The 17,011-nt window shown below is 39.8% G+C and overlaps 2 protein-coding genes across 2 annotated transcripts; one reads left to right on the top strand and one right to left on the bottom strand.

Moving 5' to 3' along the window:
* The first annotated feature begins 45 nt into the window (after positions 1 to 45).
* On the top strand, positions 46 to 17,011 carry LOC149088934 (protein MMS22-like). Its single transcript, XM_089250973.1, has 2 exons — positions 46 to 208; positions 13,131 to 17,011. Exon 2 carries the CDS (start codon positions 13,132 to 13,134, stop codon positions 16,801 to 16,803), a length of 3,672 nt encoding a protein of 1,223 aa, XP_089107099.1. The 5' UTR covers positions 46 to 208; position 13,131; the 3' UTR covers positions 16,804 to 17,011.
* Positions 8,272 to 9,480, bottom strand: Prp38 (pre-mRNA processing factor 38). Its single transcript, XM_089250984.1, has one exon. The coding sequence runs from the start codon at positions 9,352 to 9,354 to the stop codon at positions 8,353 to 8,355; it is 1,002 nt and encodes a 333-aa protein (XP_089107110.1). The 5' UTR covers positions 9,355 to 9,480; the 3' UTR covers positions 8,272 to 8,352.

Genomic DNA, 17,011 nt, shown 5'->3' with positions numbered 1-17,011 from the left:
TAAAATAGAAGTTAATTCAAATAAAACTATACAAATTTCTTGATTGTTTTGGTGCTCGAATATTTCCCGCCAAAATATCAAAATAAATACTAGTGATATTTATTTGGCTTTTCTAATGCATTTCTATGGGACTCATGGCGAAGTTTCCTTCAAACAGCTGATGGATTTCAACAAAATTTGATGGTCCTTCCTTGAGCTTCGCTATCAAGTGAATATCTGTTTTATTTCCCCTCACTTTATTTTCTTTGTTTACACAATTCATATTTATTCATATTTTAAGGATTTCATAATCACAGTAGACCAGCGATTTTGAACCTGTTCGCGAGCACCGCAGTGCTCCCTGAAGCACCAAGAGTGCTCAATGCTCATGCCAGATTTTTTGCTTGCGAGCACTTGATCAACTCTTCAATTAAATACACTGTATAAATTGCATTCAAGAATTAAGATTATGCAGATTTCAAGCTCATGTTGCCGTAAAGCTGAAGTCATGGTCCGTGGTCCCTCGAACTTTAATATTGGGAAAATAAACTAAGCGACACATTTACAAATCACGCCAGTGGCCCGCGACAAATTTACAGATCATCTAAGTGACATGCAGCACGTTCACAGATCCTTAAGGTGACCCACAGTACACTTGAAGATCATTTAGCATTTAGATGACTTGAGGCTATTTACCAATTCCTTAAGTGACCCACAGGACATCTATAAATCACTTATGTGGACCTAGACACAATTCCAGATCACAATGGCAGTCTGCAACACATTTATAAATCACTTACAAGACCTGTGGCACATTCGCAGATCGCTTAAGTGGCTAGCGACATGTTTTACATGGTCACTTGAGTGGCTTACAGATATGTGTCATCGCTTAAGTGGCTCATGACACAACAACAGTTCATTTCATTTGAGTGACTCTTAGCACATTTCCAGATCACTCAAGTGACCAACGACACACTTTCAGTGACTCATACATTTTTAGATGACTTAATTGGCCCGTTGCATGTTTTCAGATCACCTGAGTGGACTGAGACATTTCCATATAACTCACATTACACTTTCAGGTCACTTTAGTGAATTGTACCATATTTCCAGATGACTCAATTTGCCAACGACGACATATTTTCAGCTCACTTGTGTGTGTGTGACTTACGGGACATTTGTAGATGATTCAATTGATTACCCAAGTGGGTTGAGGCACCGTTCCAGTTAACTCTAGTGGCCTGCAACACTCTTCTACACCAATGAAGTGGCCTGCACTCTCCTAAAGTGGTTGAGCACCCTTGCTGTAAGGGGGTGCTCAGATAAATAGGAGTACCAAGATAAATGGGACCTCTTCACTCTCATCTATTTTTTGTTAATTCAATGCAGGCCCGTAACTTGACTGGGGCACTGCCCAGGGCCATTGTGCCAAATGGGCCCCTCCCCTAATAAATGTACACTTATTTGACATAATAATGACCCTTTCAAGTGGGGCCCCAAGAAAGGCAAGCTACGGCCCTGATTCAATAGCTTAGTTCAGTGGTTCTCAAGCTTTTTCCACCCGCTGCTCCCCAGAATAGTCTACAAAAAAATCACTTCAAAGCAGGCACACAAATCACCACACCAGGGGGTCTTCAACACATGGCCTTTGAAGCTAAGATTCCATAAGCAGAATTGCACCAAATTTGGTGATTTCTAATTTTGCCAAGGTTTTTGCTCCTTGGCAACCTAGAATTTTTTTTATCACCAAATTCAGTATCGTAAAAATCAAGATGCCAAAAAAAAAAAATAAAAAAATTGACACTTCTCCTTTGGCAAGCTTGACCATTGTGAGGAGGAGTTCTAGAGCCAATGAAGAAAATAAATATTGGCCACAAAATTCACCAACCCATTACATTTGGGTTCTGAATTCTTATTCTGCAATCCCAACTAAATTTCTTTGTGCAGTTCGAAACAATGCTGGCAGCATATTTTGGGCGAGAAACTATAATTCCTTTTGCAGGTATCATGCAGAATTCTGTCAAAAACTGAAGTAATTTTCCATCCGAATGAATAAGAATACTCTCATTATTAGAAAATTGAAAAATTCCCAAAGCGAAGGATGCTCGATGACGAACAGGGTTTTGGCCTAAATAAATTTCAATAATGATGAACATGATAACGAGACCTAATACACTGGTGGTAACAAGAAATGAAAATTATGCCAAAATAGATAAGGATAGCACGTTTGTTTGAAAAAAAATATTGGCAGCATTCGAATTTTTGGAAGAACCAAAGCACGAAGGTAATTAGTTGGCGACAAGAAAGAATTGCCAAATTTGGCACGACTCGCCTTACAGAATCTTGGCTACCCGCTGCATACTTGTGGCTTGTTGAACGTTTTGGTAACATAGGTAGTATAGCTTTGTGGCCTATAGGCAGGCTCACAACTAGGGGGGAGCAGGCGGGGTACAGAAGTTACGCAATTTTCCATCAGCAACTGCAGAAATTTCACGGGTTTTCATTGATCTCAGTTACAGAATATTCCTTCAAAACAGATGAGTTTCTCGGAGCAAAATGCTTCTGTCTGCATTGAAAAGTTTTCTTCCCAATGCTTGTCATTAGCATGATCAGGAGGTGTCTAAGTTTGCGTTATTGAATTAGAAAAATCGTTGAAAAGTACTACTACTACTAAATCTCACACCTCATGAACATCCAATGAATTGATGCATGTCGAAATGTGCTCTGTGCATAGGTGTATATCTAACTTGAAGTTCATTTCTGAGTAATGCTTGCTACTATGTGTTCATGAAGCACTGCCATCTAACTTCCTAATTCAGAAGTAAACTCAGCAGGTGATTTTGCCTATTGTATTATACATGAATTTCAAATGTTGTTGGCCTCATTGTGTTCTCTGTGGAAAGTCTTTTTTTTTTATTGATAAATAAATAAATATTGATAAATAACGTGATCTTCACGTATTCCCAAGGGATCAGCATGATCCGTCCAGGGAATTTGTTAGTGTTAGTAAACATCCATGCCCGAACCAGGATTCGAACTCAGACCTGCACAGTGAGAAGCTAGTTCCCTAACCACTCGACTGCCAGGCGGCGATTCATGTATTATACATGAATTTCAAATGTGGTTGGCCTCATTGTGTTCTCTGTGGAAAGTCTTTTTTTTTTTAAAATATGAGATTGGCTCGCGTTCACGCTTTGAAGCTGATAATGCTGACCACTAGTATTAGTGAAAACCTTGAGAAGAAAATAAACTCGTCCCAACAACAAGCTGACTAACAGCAACAACTGAAAGCTGATGCACTTGTTCTCTTCGAGAAATTATTTTTGGTGTCCTCTTGTTGTAATATATCGTGTAGCAATCACTGATGTCAACAGGATGGAGATGTGAGAATATTCTTAGAGAACGATAATAATCTGAGGATGTTCTCCTAGATGTAAAAATTAGAGAATAATCGAGAATATTCATTTTTCTAAATACTAATAGTAAATAAGTAATTAAATTTGTACTAATTTTGTTTAAATTATGAAATATAACTCAGTTTTTTTTCACACTGCAGAAGCATTAAAAGTAAAACAATTTTTGGCATAATCACAACTTTTAGTTTACAGTGAGGGCTCAAAAGTTTCTGTTTTCAAGATTTTGAAAACTTTGAAAGATTAAAATATTTCTTTTAAAATTGAATAAATTTTCAGAAATAAGTTCAAAGCAAAAATTTAAACTAAAGCTGATTGGAAGTTATTCTTATAATCAATCACCTTCATTCTAAGATATACAACTGTTGTTTTTCTTCAGTGTTCATGGGTCACTCACAAAAAAAGTGTACATTCCACATTTTTGAAATGAAAAATTCAAAGTTGAACTTTAAAAATAAAATTGATCTCAAATTGAAGTCATTGGCTGAAGTCAATATTTCATAAATATTTTTCACTTTTATTTTGTAGCAATATTTTATTTTTTTGGATTTTATGACAGAAAATCATGGATTTTGTCCACTCTGTTACGAAAACAAATATCGCTCCAAAAGAAATTATTATTATTTCTTCTGTTTTTATCTCGTAAAATAATGAAATCAGCTTATTTCTTACACACGCTAAAAAAAATCAGTTCAAAATTTTTTTACTTTTTTTTGTCGTTTTCATGGTTTTTCATGATTTTTTTCGAATTAGCACATGGAAAAGTTTATTTTTTACATATATTTAGCAACTCAAAATCAAAACTTTTTATTTCTGACAGACAAGGGGTTGGTAATTTATAATTTAACATCTTAGTTTGACGTGTTCTTAAAAATTTTTTTGCCTGCGAACTGCAAAAATGCTTCCCGTAACAGAATGGACATTATTGCAGCAGAGTGAGCAGAAATGTTTAACTTAGAGAAAGATATCTCAAGTATTCTAAACAGGCCATACCAACACACTTTTATTTTCTCAAAAATTGCATACAAAATGTGATAGGGGACCCAGAGACTCCTCTATAACCTTTGAAAAACTCCCACTTCATGAGGAAATTCAAAAACATACCCCCCCCCCCTTGTAGTTTGAATTTTGGTCAGGTAAAATTATTAAAATCTGGTAGAAGTGGACTTGATCAGCTGTATATTATATCATGAGGATGATTTTTCTTTTTTTTTCAAAGTTTTTTGTTGAAATTGAATAGCAATTTGATGCTGGTATAAATCTCGCGTTTATGCCTCTCACATTACTGATCCAGGGTGGACTTGGGGGGAGGGGGATTAGACCTGGAAACAATAATATAGGAAAAGAATGGTTTCTGTCCCATAAAAAACAGAATGTATTGTTATATAATGACCTTCACTCATTCTAAAATGCCCCTTATGACACATCTTCCTGGATATGTGCCTGACAGTGATTTTAACGATCTGCACTACTTTACTTACTTAAAATTTAACTTAAAACATGATGGGAAATGTGGTAAAGGATTTAAATTGAATAGATAATTTATTTAATTTAATTTAAACCTTCAAAACCTTTTAACCAAGAAAACTTTACTTCAAATCATAGTTTTTATTCTGTTGCGTTGCTTGAGTTTTTGGAAGACAAATTAGAGCAGGCAAATTAACCTAAATTATTATTTTTTCATTATAAATTTAAATAATTGATGGGAACTTTTTATATTTTGAAGAATATCTCCATATACTTTCACTTGATGTTGATATAGAAGAAAAAAAATCTTAATTATTTATGATAATGACTTAACAGAGTGGACATCAGACAGAGAAAAATCTGGTACTAAAGACATAACGTGAATTTGCAAAAGTCAAATCCAAAATTGTTGATTAAGCATTAAAAGTAAACCTTTCAATGAGCTCAAAAGTGTTATCAAATTTAATCTGGTATAAAAATATATTTCCCATGACTAACAGAGTGGACAATTTTAATATGGGAAAAATTTCGGGACACGAACAAATAGTTTTTCATAAGAAATTTTTTTTTCAAAATTTTATTGTTAGTTTTATTTATCTATGGTACATGTATAAAATGTGATTCCAAGTTTTTGAAAAAAATTCCAGAGAGAAATTCGCACCAAAAGTATCTGTTTAACACTGTTTTTCAAGCTGGGACAGCAAGATTTCAGGGTTTTGCTACAATGATTAAAAAAAAAATTAGATACCATCTGAAACAAATTAAGAAATGCCATATGACAGAGAATTAAATGAAGTACTAGAAAAAAATTTAAATTACTACTAGAGTGCTCTGAAATTTTGTAAATAATTGCAGTCTTGGAAACGGTTTGTACACTTTTTTTTTTGGGAATGACCCACACTTTTAAAATTTTTATCACTCATATTTCTTTGCAAGTTGTCCAATTCAGCCATTTTGGTTTAAATTTTCCTGTCTTCTTGATGGAGAGAGAGAGACTACCATCATAAATTACTGGCGAATATTCTTATCAAAAATAAGCATTATTCTGAAGTTATTTATAATACTAGTCCTGCCAGAGAATATTCTCAAGCTGTGTTTATAGAAATTATTTTTATATTATATTATTATTATTTGGGAGAACTGCTGTTACAAAGTGTGCTGGAAAATATTCTTATTGAAAAAATAAGAATTGTTTTCAAGTTATTTATAATAGTCCTCTCCAGAGAATATTCTTAAGTTATATTTATGGAGATTATTCATTATAATATATATTATAATATATATATAAACATTCTTGAGAATTTATTCTCTTGAAAGACTGTTGTAAATTACTCCAGAATATTCCCATAAAAAATAAGAATATTCTCAATTTATTTATAATAGCAGTCTTTCCAGAGAATGTTCTCAAATATTCTTCTCGATGAGAATATTCTTGGGAATTTTACATCTCTAGGATGGAGTGTGTTCAATATATGCAAGAGCGGTTGAAAAATTATTGGCTTAAGAATAGGATAAATAAGTAAAAAAAGAAAAATTTAATAGGCTTATCTAAATTTTTTTAGGACAATATGTATTTTTTTCTGAGGAAAATGGCACAAAATGATGTTGCTTTCAACTTTTATGGGACTTGATGACCCTTGTCTTACATCAAAAAAAGCTACGGATGAGTGAATCCATCTGGAGCTATACACACTGAGTAGGTGCGGATCCAGGGTGATGTGAATTTCATGAGTTTTGATTGTCCTATATATTACAGAACAGAAATATTTCTTATATTATTCGCCTCTAGGGAGAGGCAGTTGTTCCCATCCCCACTCCCCCCACCAAGGATACATGCCTGAGCAAAGGCAGACATCTTCAGCTGTGAATGGAATGAAGGCAAGCATCTTTTCAACTATGAATGGAGCCAAGGTGGATATCTTCAGCTACAAACGAAATGGAGGCAGACACCTTCAGCTGCAAATAGAGCGAAGAAAGACATCTTCAGCTACAATGAAGCCGAGGTAGACATCTCAGCTGCAAATAGAGCAGAGGCAGATATCTTCAGCTGCGAATGAAGTGGAGGCAGGTGAATCCAGGGTGATGTGTCAGGGATGCGACTTATTGGGTCTGTGCATTACATCATCTCATATTTTATGGGGCAAGTTTTCTCCATATTATTCTGCTATTAGGAGGGGCGATTGCCCCTCTCTAGATCCACACTTGACACAGACATAAGTTATGTACAGTCTTTAAAGCACAAGACTACTTGGACACACCATGTTGGACAATTCTATTCTTTTGGGTAAAGTGATTGCGCATCGAAGATCACTCATCAGTGACTATGCTTTCATGTTTGGTTTCTCCTAATAGAAAAGAATGAAATCGTCCGACGTGACATTGCCAAGTTCCTGTTTCGTGCTTGGAAGACAATAATAGCATGAGTGCGAGTGACATTTTAGTGTAAGGGGTTTTTAACCCATGACCTACAATTTTATTGTTTTTTTTCTGGAAAATCAATTTGCAATGAATTTATCTGAGTTACCCTTGAATGCGAGTTTGGGCACCTCAATTTAATTCAGTTCAAATTAACATTTCCAGATTTTGAAAGAAAATTTCAGTACTGTATTCCCACAGATACATGACATCCAGTTACAGTGGATAATCTGGCCGTGCGTTAATCTACTCAGTCACCTGGGGTTTTCTCGCCAGTTTTGTTCTCTCATCAGACCTTTTTTTTACACTAATTCGCGGAAAAGAACACAAAGAGGAAAACAAATCAACAAAAAACAGCTTACACTGTGTATGTGACCTCAGGGGACTATATTCAGAGCCATCTTAAGGCATGGGACCCACCTGCACACCTCAAGCAGAGGAAACACAAATTATACCCTTTACATCTCTTTCAATAAAGGGGGGGGGGGCATATCAGTTACATTCGAGCGAGCATAACCAGTAGGGCTTATTGGTGGTTTATTTTTTTTTGAAGTTTTGTAAAAGATTTATTAAATTTTTATAGTGTAATCCTACCCTTAGTCTTGCAACATTGTTTTTCTATAGTCGTTTTCTTGTTCCAACATCCATAGTATTATCCCTTTTTTGGCAATATTTTTCTTAAGCAAAAAAGACATTCAAAACTATGACTCGATTTCACTCTTGGCAGGTTCTTGTCACTATTTTCAATTTTTCTCATCAAAGAAAAAAAATAGCTATAGCTGTTCTGGATAATGCTAGTGACACATTACTATTTGGCGACAAAAAGGTAAACCATATATTGGGCAGTGCAGTTTTAATGCATGGGCTCACCCAGTCTTCACGAAAATGACACTTGCATGTTGGCAACATCATAGTCATTTTTGCATAATGAGGAAATTAACAATAATATGTTAAGGAAATTGTCATGATAACTAAAAAAATTATAGAGCGCAGAACATACTACCATGTATATTTTTATTTCAAATTACGATGAATATAATCAAAAGTATTGAAATACATTAGTCTATGTGGGACCAAATCATGCTCTGCGACTTCTATCTTTTTCCTTATGGTCCCTAGATTTGTGTCCATGCTTGCTGCTGTGATGACCGCTCTTCTTTTCATGGCGCTTGTCTGGTGACCTTGAGCGGTGCTTATGATCCCTTTCTCGCCCCTTGTCCCTCTCCTCTCTGGACCTGCTGCGCCGGCGCCTGTGTCGGTCTCTCTCCCGTTCCCTGGAGTGCCGGCGGGGAGAGTGCTCTCTCCTGTTGTGTGGCGACCGACTCCTCCTGCGTCTTGGGGGAGGCGATGATGCAACTGTGTGGCGATTGTTGCTCCTGTCGTCGTAGGCCATCCTGTCATCCCTATACTCCGGCGCGTGGTTCCGGTGGTCGTCCCCGCGCCTCTGCAGGTCCTCGTACCCTTTCTCCTCTGCGAGCTCCCTGTCGTCGTCCTCCTCCTCGGATTCCGGACCCTCCAGGTCGTCCTCGAGGGCGCTGATCCTGGGATCAAGCTCGTTGTTCTCCTCGAGGACCTGCCTCTTCTGTATGCGCGGCAGGATTATGTCGCAGACGCGTTCCTCGTGCAGCAGCTCGTCGATGAACTCGTCGACGTGGACGACCTCGAACACGCCCTGGCGGTTCTGGCGCCGTATCTTGCGGTAGTCGTTGTAGAGGGGCTCGAGGTACTTGTAGCAGTCCAGGGAGGTGCCCACGACCCTCATGTAGGTGGCCCCGAGGGCCCTCACGTACTTGTAGTCCTCCTGCCTGATGAACTCGATGACGATGTCCTTCTCGGGCTGTATCTGCAGCATTTTCAACACCAGGCACAGGAAGGGCGTCGGTTTGATGTTGCCCCCGAAGACGCCCCCGACAAACTTCAGTTCCATCGCCTTGTCCACGAGCAGCTCCGCGGAGAGAGCGAAGCACTCCTCTTTCCAATACCGGCAGTCGTAGATCCTTGACCTGATGATCTTTTCTATCAAATACTGAGGGTTGGTACCCCTCACGCAATGGGCGTCTTTGACCGTGCGGTTCGCCATCGACGAAAAATCTCCGAGGACCCGAAAAAAACCTCTTCTAAACGAGTAATTTTACGAGTTTCATCAATAGCCCGTTATAACATATCAACGGGCAGCCATTTCCATATAAACATTACTTCATCCAGGGATGTGATAGTGATGATGATGTGTCGTATGCCACGAATGGGCAGAAAAAAAAACTTTTTATGTTTGCATGACGTCATTGTTAAGCAGCGCTACCTAACGGTTGACAGTGTAAACATTCAAATAACATTGATAACTGTTATTTCCGAATTTGAACTACACAGTGTTGTGTGATTGCCGTCTAAACCAGTGTTTCCCAAAGTAAGCAATATCGCCCCTTGGTGGGCGATAGAAGCTACGGACTTAACATAGGATCCTATGGGTTCATTTAAGTTGGGGGGGGGGGCGATGAGAGGAAAAAAAAAAGTTTGGGAAACTATGGTCTAAACCAGTGATTCCCACCGTGGGCGTGATGGAATGTTCCAAAGGGCGGTAGAAGCTACGGGTATAACATAGGATCCTATGATTTAGATTGCGTTGGGGGGCGATGGGACAAAAAAGGTTGGGAAACACTGGTCTAAACCGTATAATTTATGCTCAACCCATGACATGGGCCGTCTCAAGGGCATCATAAGCCCCAGGTGAAATTGATTTTTTTGAGCCCCCCCCCCCCCACCTGACTACAAATGTCTGCTTACCAATAACTTTACAATTTACGTGCTTGATCTCGAAAAATCTTAACCTGGCCGCATGATCATGATTCCCCCTTCTAACTTGGTGTCCCGGTGGGCGCATGCGTTAAGATGGCACTGCCCATGACCCACGGGCGAAATTTTGTTGTGGGCCCTCGGAGACATCTCTTGTGGTCTGCGATCTCAAACCGAATTTTGTATAAAAATTAACTAAGCAGCACATTCCCTGATCGCTTAAGTGACCCACCACCACCAAACCAGAACATGGCTCCCACTCTGTCCCAAGAGAGGGATATAAGCGATTAACGAAGCCACGCTGGAGAAAGCTTAAGTGACCTGCGGCTCATCTACAGATCACTTAGGTGGCTTGGTGGATCACTTATTATAGCCATGGCATGTATGAAGATCACTTGTGTGACCGACGGTACAGTTGCAGTTGACACGCGGCACGTTTACGGATCGCTGAAGTGATGTGGCGCACAGTTCCAGAGCACTTCAGCGGCTCGTGGTTCAGTTCCACATCACTCAAGTGGCCCGCGGCACGTTTACAGATCACTCAAGTGACGTGGGGCACAGTTCCAGAGTACTTAAGCTGCCCCCAGTTCAACTATCCCAAGATGGTCTCTCTGGGCGGTCAGTGGTCATGTCTGTCTGTCTGCCCCCAGTTCAGTTTCACATCACTCAATTTACCCGCAGTACATTTCCAGATCACCCAAGTGGCCTGCTTCGTTTTCAAACCATTGAAGTGACCCACACTCTGCTTAAGGTTGAACACCGTAGTCTAAACGCATAATCCCAACCAGACATGGCCAAAGGTGTCAAGTAGAGAAGAGGCTTCGTGATAATGAGATTTGGTTACAATATTCAAGAAAAAGGTACGATTTTTTCACCACAGCCAAATAAATCTATATTAGGCACATGCACTTGAGTACCCCCCCCCCCCACGCACACATTTGGAAAAATCTTTATTTTATTTGTTTAAGCATAAGGCCAAGACCATTTCTCACTCATAGAGGAAGAGAGTATATAATGTATATATATATGGGGTGATTATAAAAAAACTATCCCGACATATGGGCCCCTAACTATCATACCATTCACAGAAACTGAATGAAATTTTGGCATAAGGTATTTTGAGGTATGCGCCCAAGAATGATATGGAAAACAACAGTGTCACTCTAACAGTTACGGTTACAGTGAGAAAATTTCGAAAATATCAAATGGCAACACCAAGTTTTTTGTATTGGAATGCGATCTGCATACTGAAAAACACTAAATAGCGTTGGAATGGCACCTGTAGCACGAAAATCCCCGGAGCTAGGCAAGGAAACAGTAAAAAGGACTTTGCCGTGCACCAGAGCATTAATGTTCGTTTCATTCGTCACACCGTTTCTTCGGCTGAGATCCCAGCCTGATAAGCCCTCCACAAGGTCATGTGGGAAATTTGTGAAACACAATAAAATGCTTTATTTTATGCTGCTTCTCTGTCCTTATTGGTTGTCCTCACTTTTAGCCTATCTACCGCCGGTGATTTTCATGCTACAGTTGCCGTTCGAACGCTATTTAGGGTTTTTCACAATGAAGATCACATTCCAATACAAAAAACTTGGTGTTGCCATTTGATATTTTCGAAATTTTCTCACTGTAACCGTAACTGTTAGAGTGACGCTGTTGTTTTCCATATCATTCTTGAGCGCATACATCAAAATACCTTATGCCAAAATTTTATTCAGTTTCTGTGAATGGTATGATAGTTAGGGGCCCATATGTCGAGATAGTTTTTTTATAATCACCCTGTATATACCCGCCTATATACCTTTCTTTCTTTTTCTTTCAAACCGAGCACAACTGGCGTCTATCGCCATCTGGCAATTTACTACCTGGTGAGTTGTGCCGGAAGTGTGTGTGTACCCAGGGCTGCAACTAGATGTTTGGTCACCAGGGGCAATTGCGCATTTTGGTGCCTCCTTGTAATGTTGAAGGAGAGGTTTGAAAATAAAATTTGCGTCCCCTCTGGTTCAGCGCCCGGGGCACGAGACCCGCCTCCTCTCCCCTTAGTTGCGTTCCTGTGTGTACCTAACAGTCTGAGTGCGTATCTAGTGTTGTGTCTGATTTTCAGTGCTGCCATCTATATTTCAGGAGTGAAGCGGGTGATTTGATAGCCATATACTTATTCTCAAAAATTATACCACCAAACCTCATTATCATAGAGACGTGAACGGGCTAATGCGTTAAGATGCCACACCCCCCCCCCCCAAATATTTTTATTAACTTGACATTTATGATACCCACCAGATATTTTTGGAGTTTTAGTAAAAGAAATGCGCTTGACCCTGAAACATTTGGTTGGCTCCTAGATTTTTTCTCGATTTGTCAACCCTGCTTAAAGATATCTGATCCGCCTCTAAGGGAATATGCAGCGGTGCTCTGAAAGTCTAGAAAAATATCAGCGTGAAGTATATATATGGCTTTTCACATAGAGACGGACTCTAGCTCGGGAGAAATAATTCTTATTTGCCAAGATTAAATTTAGATAGAGTAGCGATTGTTTTCGCGCCAGGCCCAGAATCTTGTGAGGGTGGCCGGCCCTCTTTGCCTTATTACCTTAGCCAAACGCAATTGATTTCAGAGATAGGAGGTAGTCACCCCCCCCCCCATGTGGCTCGACTGCATGACCACAGCTAGAAACGCAAATTTAGTCTGAGAGGCCAGTATTCTTTTTTTGTCCCCCCCCCCATAATTTTTAACTGGAAAACAATGAACTCAGCAACACCCTTCCTGACAGAGGCGTCGGAAGTGTTTTGGACTTTTTGGTGCACCACTTGGTATTTATATAGGAAATTTTCATTTCTGAATTAATTCTAGAGTGCTCAATCCAGTACTACAAAATGTACCTCCGGTTCCGACGCCACTGCTTTCTGATTCAACGCCCGGAGCACCAGATTCCTCAGCCCTCGTCTAGTTGCGGCCCGATTGACTCTGTGTTTGAACATTATGTATAACATGAAGTTTTTTTTTTAAATTATGGAAATTTTGAATAACTTTATACGTATTAACATACTATTCACATATTTGTTGTAGGATGAGCGATTCGTTCTCTCTAACTCCACCACTGTCTCCAAATACAGAATCTGGACTGGAACAAAGCAAAGAACACTTCCAGGAATCTTCAGTGCTGAACGTGACCGTACCTCTCTTCTCCTGTCGTAGTCCTGGTTCTCTAACTTCGAATGATTGTACTTCCTCTTATTTGAGGAGCGACTATTTCAGAAAGATTTCTGAGCTGAAAGTGCTTTCTGAGAGATCAGGTGTAACAGTGAAACTATACGGTCGAGTGTTTGCTTCAGAAACTGCTCTTCTCTCTGATCATACACAGCTTTTTACTCTCACAGTCAAGAAGATCAAAGCTCTGAAGTCGGCTGCTCTGATAAACCAAAGAAATTTCGAAAGGTCAGATACTAAAAAATATTCTGACATGAGGAAAGAGATATGTGAATTTTTCTTCTATCTCAAGAACGCATTATTGAAGATTGGTTCGAAACTCGATGTCAGGAGTCAAAATTTCTGCGATACATGGTTCAAAAACTTCCTTTGTGAATTTTCCAAAGAACTTCTTCGGCTCCTGATGGTCGTCGGGAGGCTTAACTCATTACCCAGCCAAATGTTGTTCAATGGAGCATTCCAAGATAGTATAACAGCACTCGATAATCCATGTTACGAGTACTACCATGTTTCTCTCGACCTATGGTGGTCTTCCATCGAAGTGCTTCACATAGTGCAGCACATTTGTGACCGAAATAACATAGACATCGGCACGGAAATCTGCACCGATATCATCGATGACCCGAGGCATTTTTTCTTGCAAGCTACTTCGCTGATGCTGTGGGATTTATGCTTCCTGGCTGATAAAAATTATATTCGTTCTGGTGTGTGCTATGACTTAGCATCGCCCTTCCCTTGTTTGTGCGTCAAGGAATGCTGGCTCCTTTCAATCTTGCTGCTTGATAAAAGACACGCATCGTATAACGAAAGAACGTTCTGGAATTCATTACATCAAGTTTTCCAACATATATCTAACATAGTGAAAATGGGAAACTGCGAACCATCGGATGTGATCCGTAGAAAATTCACCTTGAACGATATCCAGCTGCAGTTGAACTCCACCGACGAATTCTTCCTGTGGATAATAATAAATGTAGCTCCTCTGTATAAGTATGATATCACGGGGACAAACGATCGTTCGACACAAATCAAGAGCGATCCTTCCCTAATGAAATTCATCGTCGACAGAATATTCGCTAATGAAGTTGTGATGAAGAATGAGAAAGCCCTCCGGAACATTTTGTGTCTACTGCTGCCGTTGGTGCAGTTATGGGTGTCCTGCGGGGACGTGCTCTTGAAACTGACAGATTACTTCATACAGCGAATCAACGAGCAGTTCAACGTCCCCAGCAAAGAACTACAGCTTCCTTATCTATTCAGGTCGAGCAAGTGCTGGCTACAAAAAATCCGAGAATTCCAAAATGACAGCAAAATTTCACCGTCGAAGGACAACAGTCTTCACATGTACCTGAAAATTCTCAGCGTTCTGTTCAGGACATCCACAACCGAGGAGAAGAGATTATGGTTGCAGTTCAGGGGACGTTTCTGCAGTAAGTTTACCCCGAGGAAGTTCGGAGACTTATCCGAAACGGGACTGCAAAACTTCTGCTCCGTTATGATTACCGTCGCCTGTATCATTCCTTTGGATATCTTCGAGGAATTCTTCCTAAAGATATGCTGTCTTACCAAAGCTGTTCAGCAAGTATCCAAAGACCCGAAAAAATCGTCGATCTTCTTGAAAGCAATGTTCGTATTGGTATTCATTTACCAATCAGAGGGAAGGGACTTAAAGAAATTGGCGGTGGTGATCGAGCAGGTCTTATGCATTGTTTGTAACGATTACACTCGATTGTCGAAAAGTTCAAAACAACACGATTTATCTAACGTGCTTATACTTTACGTGGACAGCGTACAGGAGGTCTTCGAATGCACCAGCAATTTCTCAGCCAGCGAATATCTCTTAGTGAATCCGACTTTGTCGAACTTCTTGAAGAGCTACCAGAGTGATCTGAGTCATATCATCAAGAGTGTCCACAATATGTTGATGGCGGTACAGCGTTTTGAAAACTCACAGCATACAGATGTAACACCAGAGGGTCAGTTTGCATCGTTATTGCACAGCATTTTCCAGAACATACTGCCGATCATTGAAAATCAAGTGAAATCAATGACACCGCCACTAGAAACGGCACAAATCGCAGCGATATTCACTTACTTTGGCCATCGTTACCCCGCCATAGTGTCTAAATTCTCCGACCACACGTTCGTTTCCTTGTTTAAATACTTCGGTGGTGCAAGCAACATCAATCCTACCACGATATGCCGATTTTTGACGTGTATTTTGAGAGATGAAACTGCAGTCTATGATGACTTGAAGCATTCCGAAAAAAAACTTCACAACTTCGTATTGCATTGGTGGTTGAAGTGCTGCGTCTATATCGTCCCACACTGCAACGAGATGAACCAGTTCACGCGTATAGTTCTCGGACAGAAAGAGGTCATAGCGAGCTTCCCTGTGGTAGAACACATGACGCTGGATGAAGGTATGGATCACGAACTCATGTGTCGCAAATTCTTCTACGTCGTTGGTGAGTCGTTCAAAGCTTGTTCCTCTCTGGAAGAGAAGAGTTTAATCAAGGATAATTTCATTCCACTCTTTAAAGATCCGTCGAATTTATCGAGGAGTTCTGGCAACAACTTCGGGATGGCTGTTTTCTCCTCCACGAACGATTTCTCGCAGTTTCTGAGAGACCACATCAGACAAAACACCTCGACTCTGTTTCTGGCTCATGTCTACAGATTGTGCGGGTGCCTTGTAGAATATTGCGCCCCCTTACTTCACAAGAGGGGCGATCCAGATAGCGTTCTCCCGTTACTGATAGACACGCTGCTTCTCCCGAACGTGGCTTTCCCGAAGGATAAATTCCTTCCTGCGACATTGACCAAGTATTCCAAAGAACAGCTCCAGTGCTTTCTGAAAGGCCTCGCGAGACTTGATTACAGAAAGGACGGTTGCATTAAGAGGAAGCTCAAAGAAATCATTGTTCATTACCTAAGCAACTTGAATAGCTCGAACAACCCCATCATAAATCTAAGTTTGGATATAGTCTCGAACAGATGCGAAAATGTCAGTTTCGAGTTCTTCATTTTCATCATGGAGATAGTCAAGGATGAAATGTCTCTCGGTATCTCTCCGAACATTGGTGTGCAGTTTTTCAATGACATCATGAGGAAAGTGAATTTGTCCGTGGGTAGGAAAATATGCGATTGCGTCTTAAAGGACCTGTTCAATTTGTACGTGAAGTTCGAAGGCACTTCGTTGAAACCTTTGAGAGATGTCCTACCGACATTTTTCAAATTTCTGAAGAACAACACAAACTTAGATTATAAAAACCATATACTCTTAACGGTTTGTCAGAGCATAGTGAAGGAGAAACTTGCTTGGTCTCAACAAAGAGTGTTCCGTCTACTTGAATACCTGACACAGCATTTCGACACTACCATGTCAGAACTGATACCTTTTCTTACAAAGCACATTGAGCATATCGAGTGCCAGAGAGGTTCAGGACATGATATGAATTTACGTCGAGAAATGAAGCGGTTTGCCGATAACATACAGCGGATCTCTTTGTTAGAGTCAAAAATTACTTGATACAGATATCTGTACATTTTTCATGAGATATATGCATTTAATAATGAATTTTTACGAATGAAATTTCTTATTTTAATATATAAAAATGATGTTGTAGCATGTCAAGCAACATTAAAAACATTTCTTAATTTAAAACATCTTGTAAATGCCCAAAACCGTTTTACACGTTGGATCGCATTAAATTTGTGAGACGTTTTTGGATTCTTGC

Source organism: Pholcus phalangioides, unplaced genomic scaffold (assembly GCF_987345545.1).
Source record: "Pholcus phalangioides strain wild (caught in Gottingen) unplaced genomic scaffold, Ppha-v1.0 ptg000003l_1, whole genome shotgun sequence".
In the NCBI taxonomy this organism is placed as follows: Eukaryota; Metazoa; Arthropoda; class Arachnida; order Araneae; family Pholcidae; genus Pholcus; species Pholcus phalangioides.
Note: the sequence above shows the minus strand (reverse complement) of the source record. Positions and strands in the feature narration are given on the sequence as shown.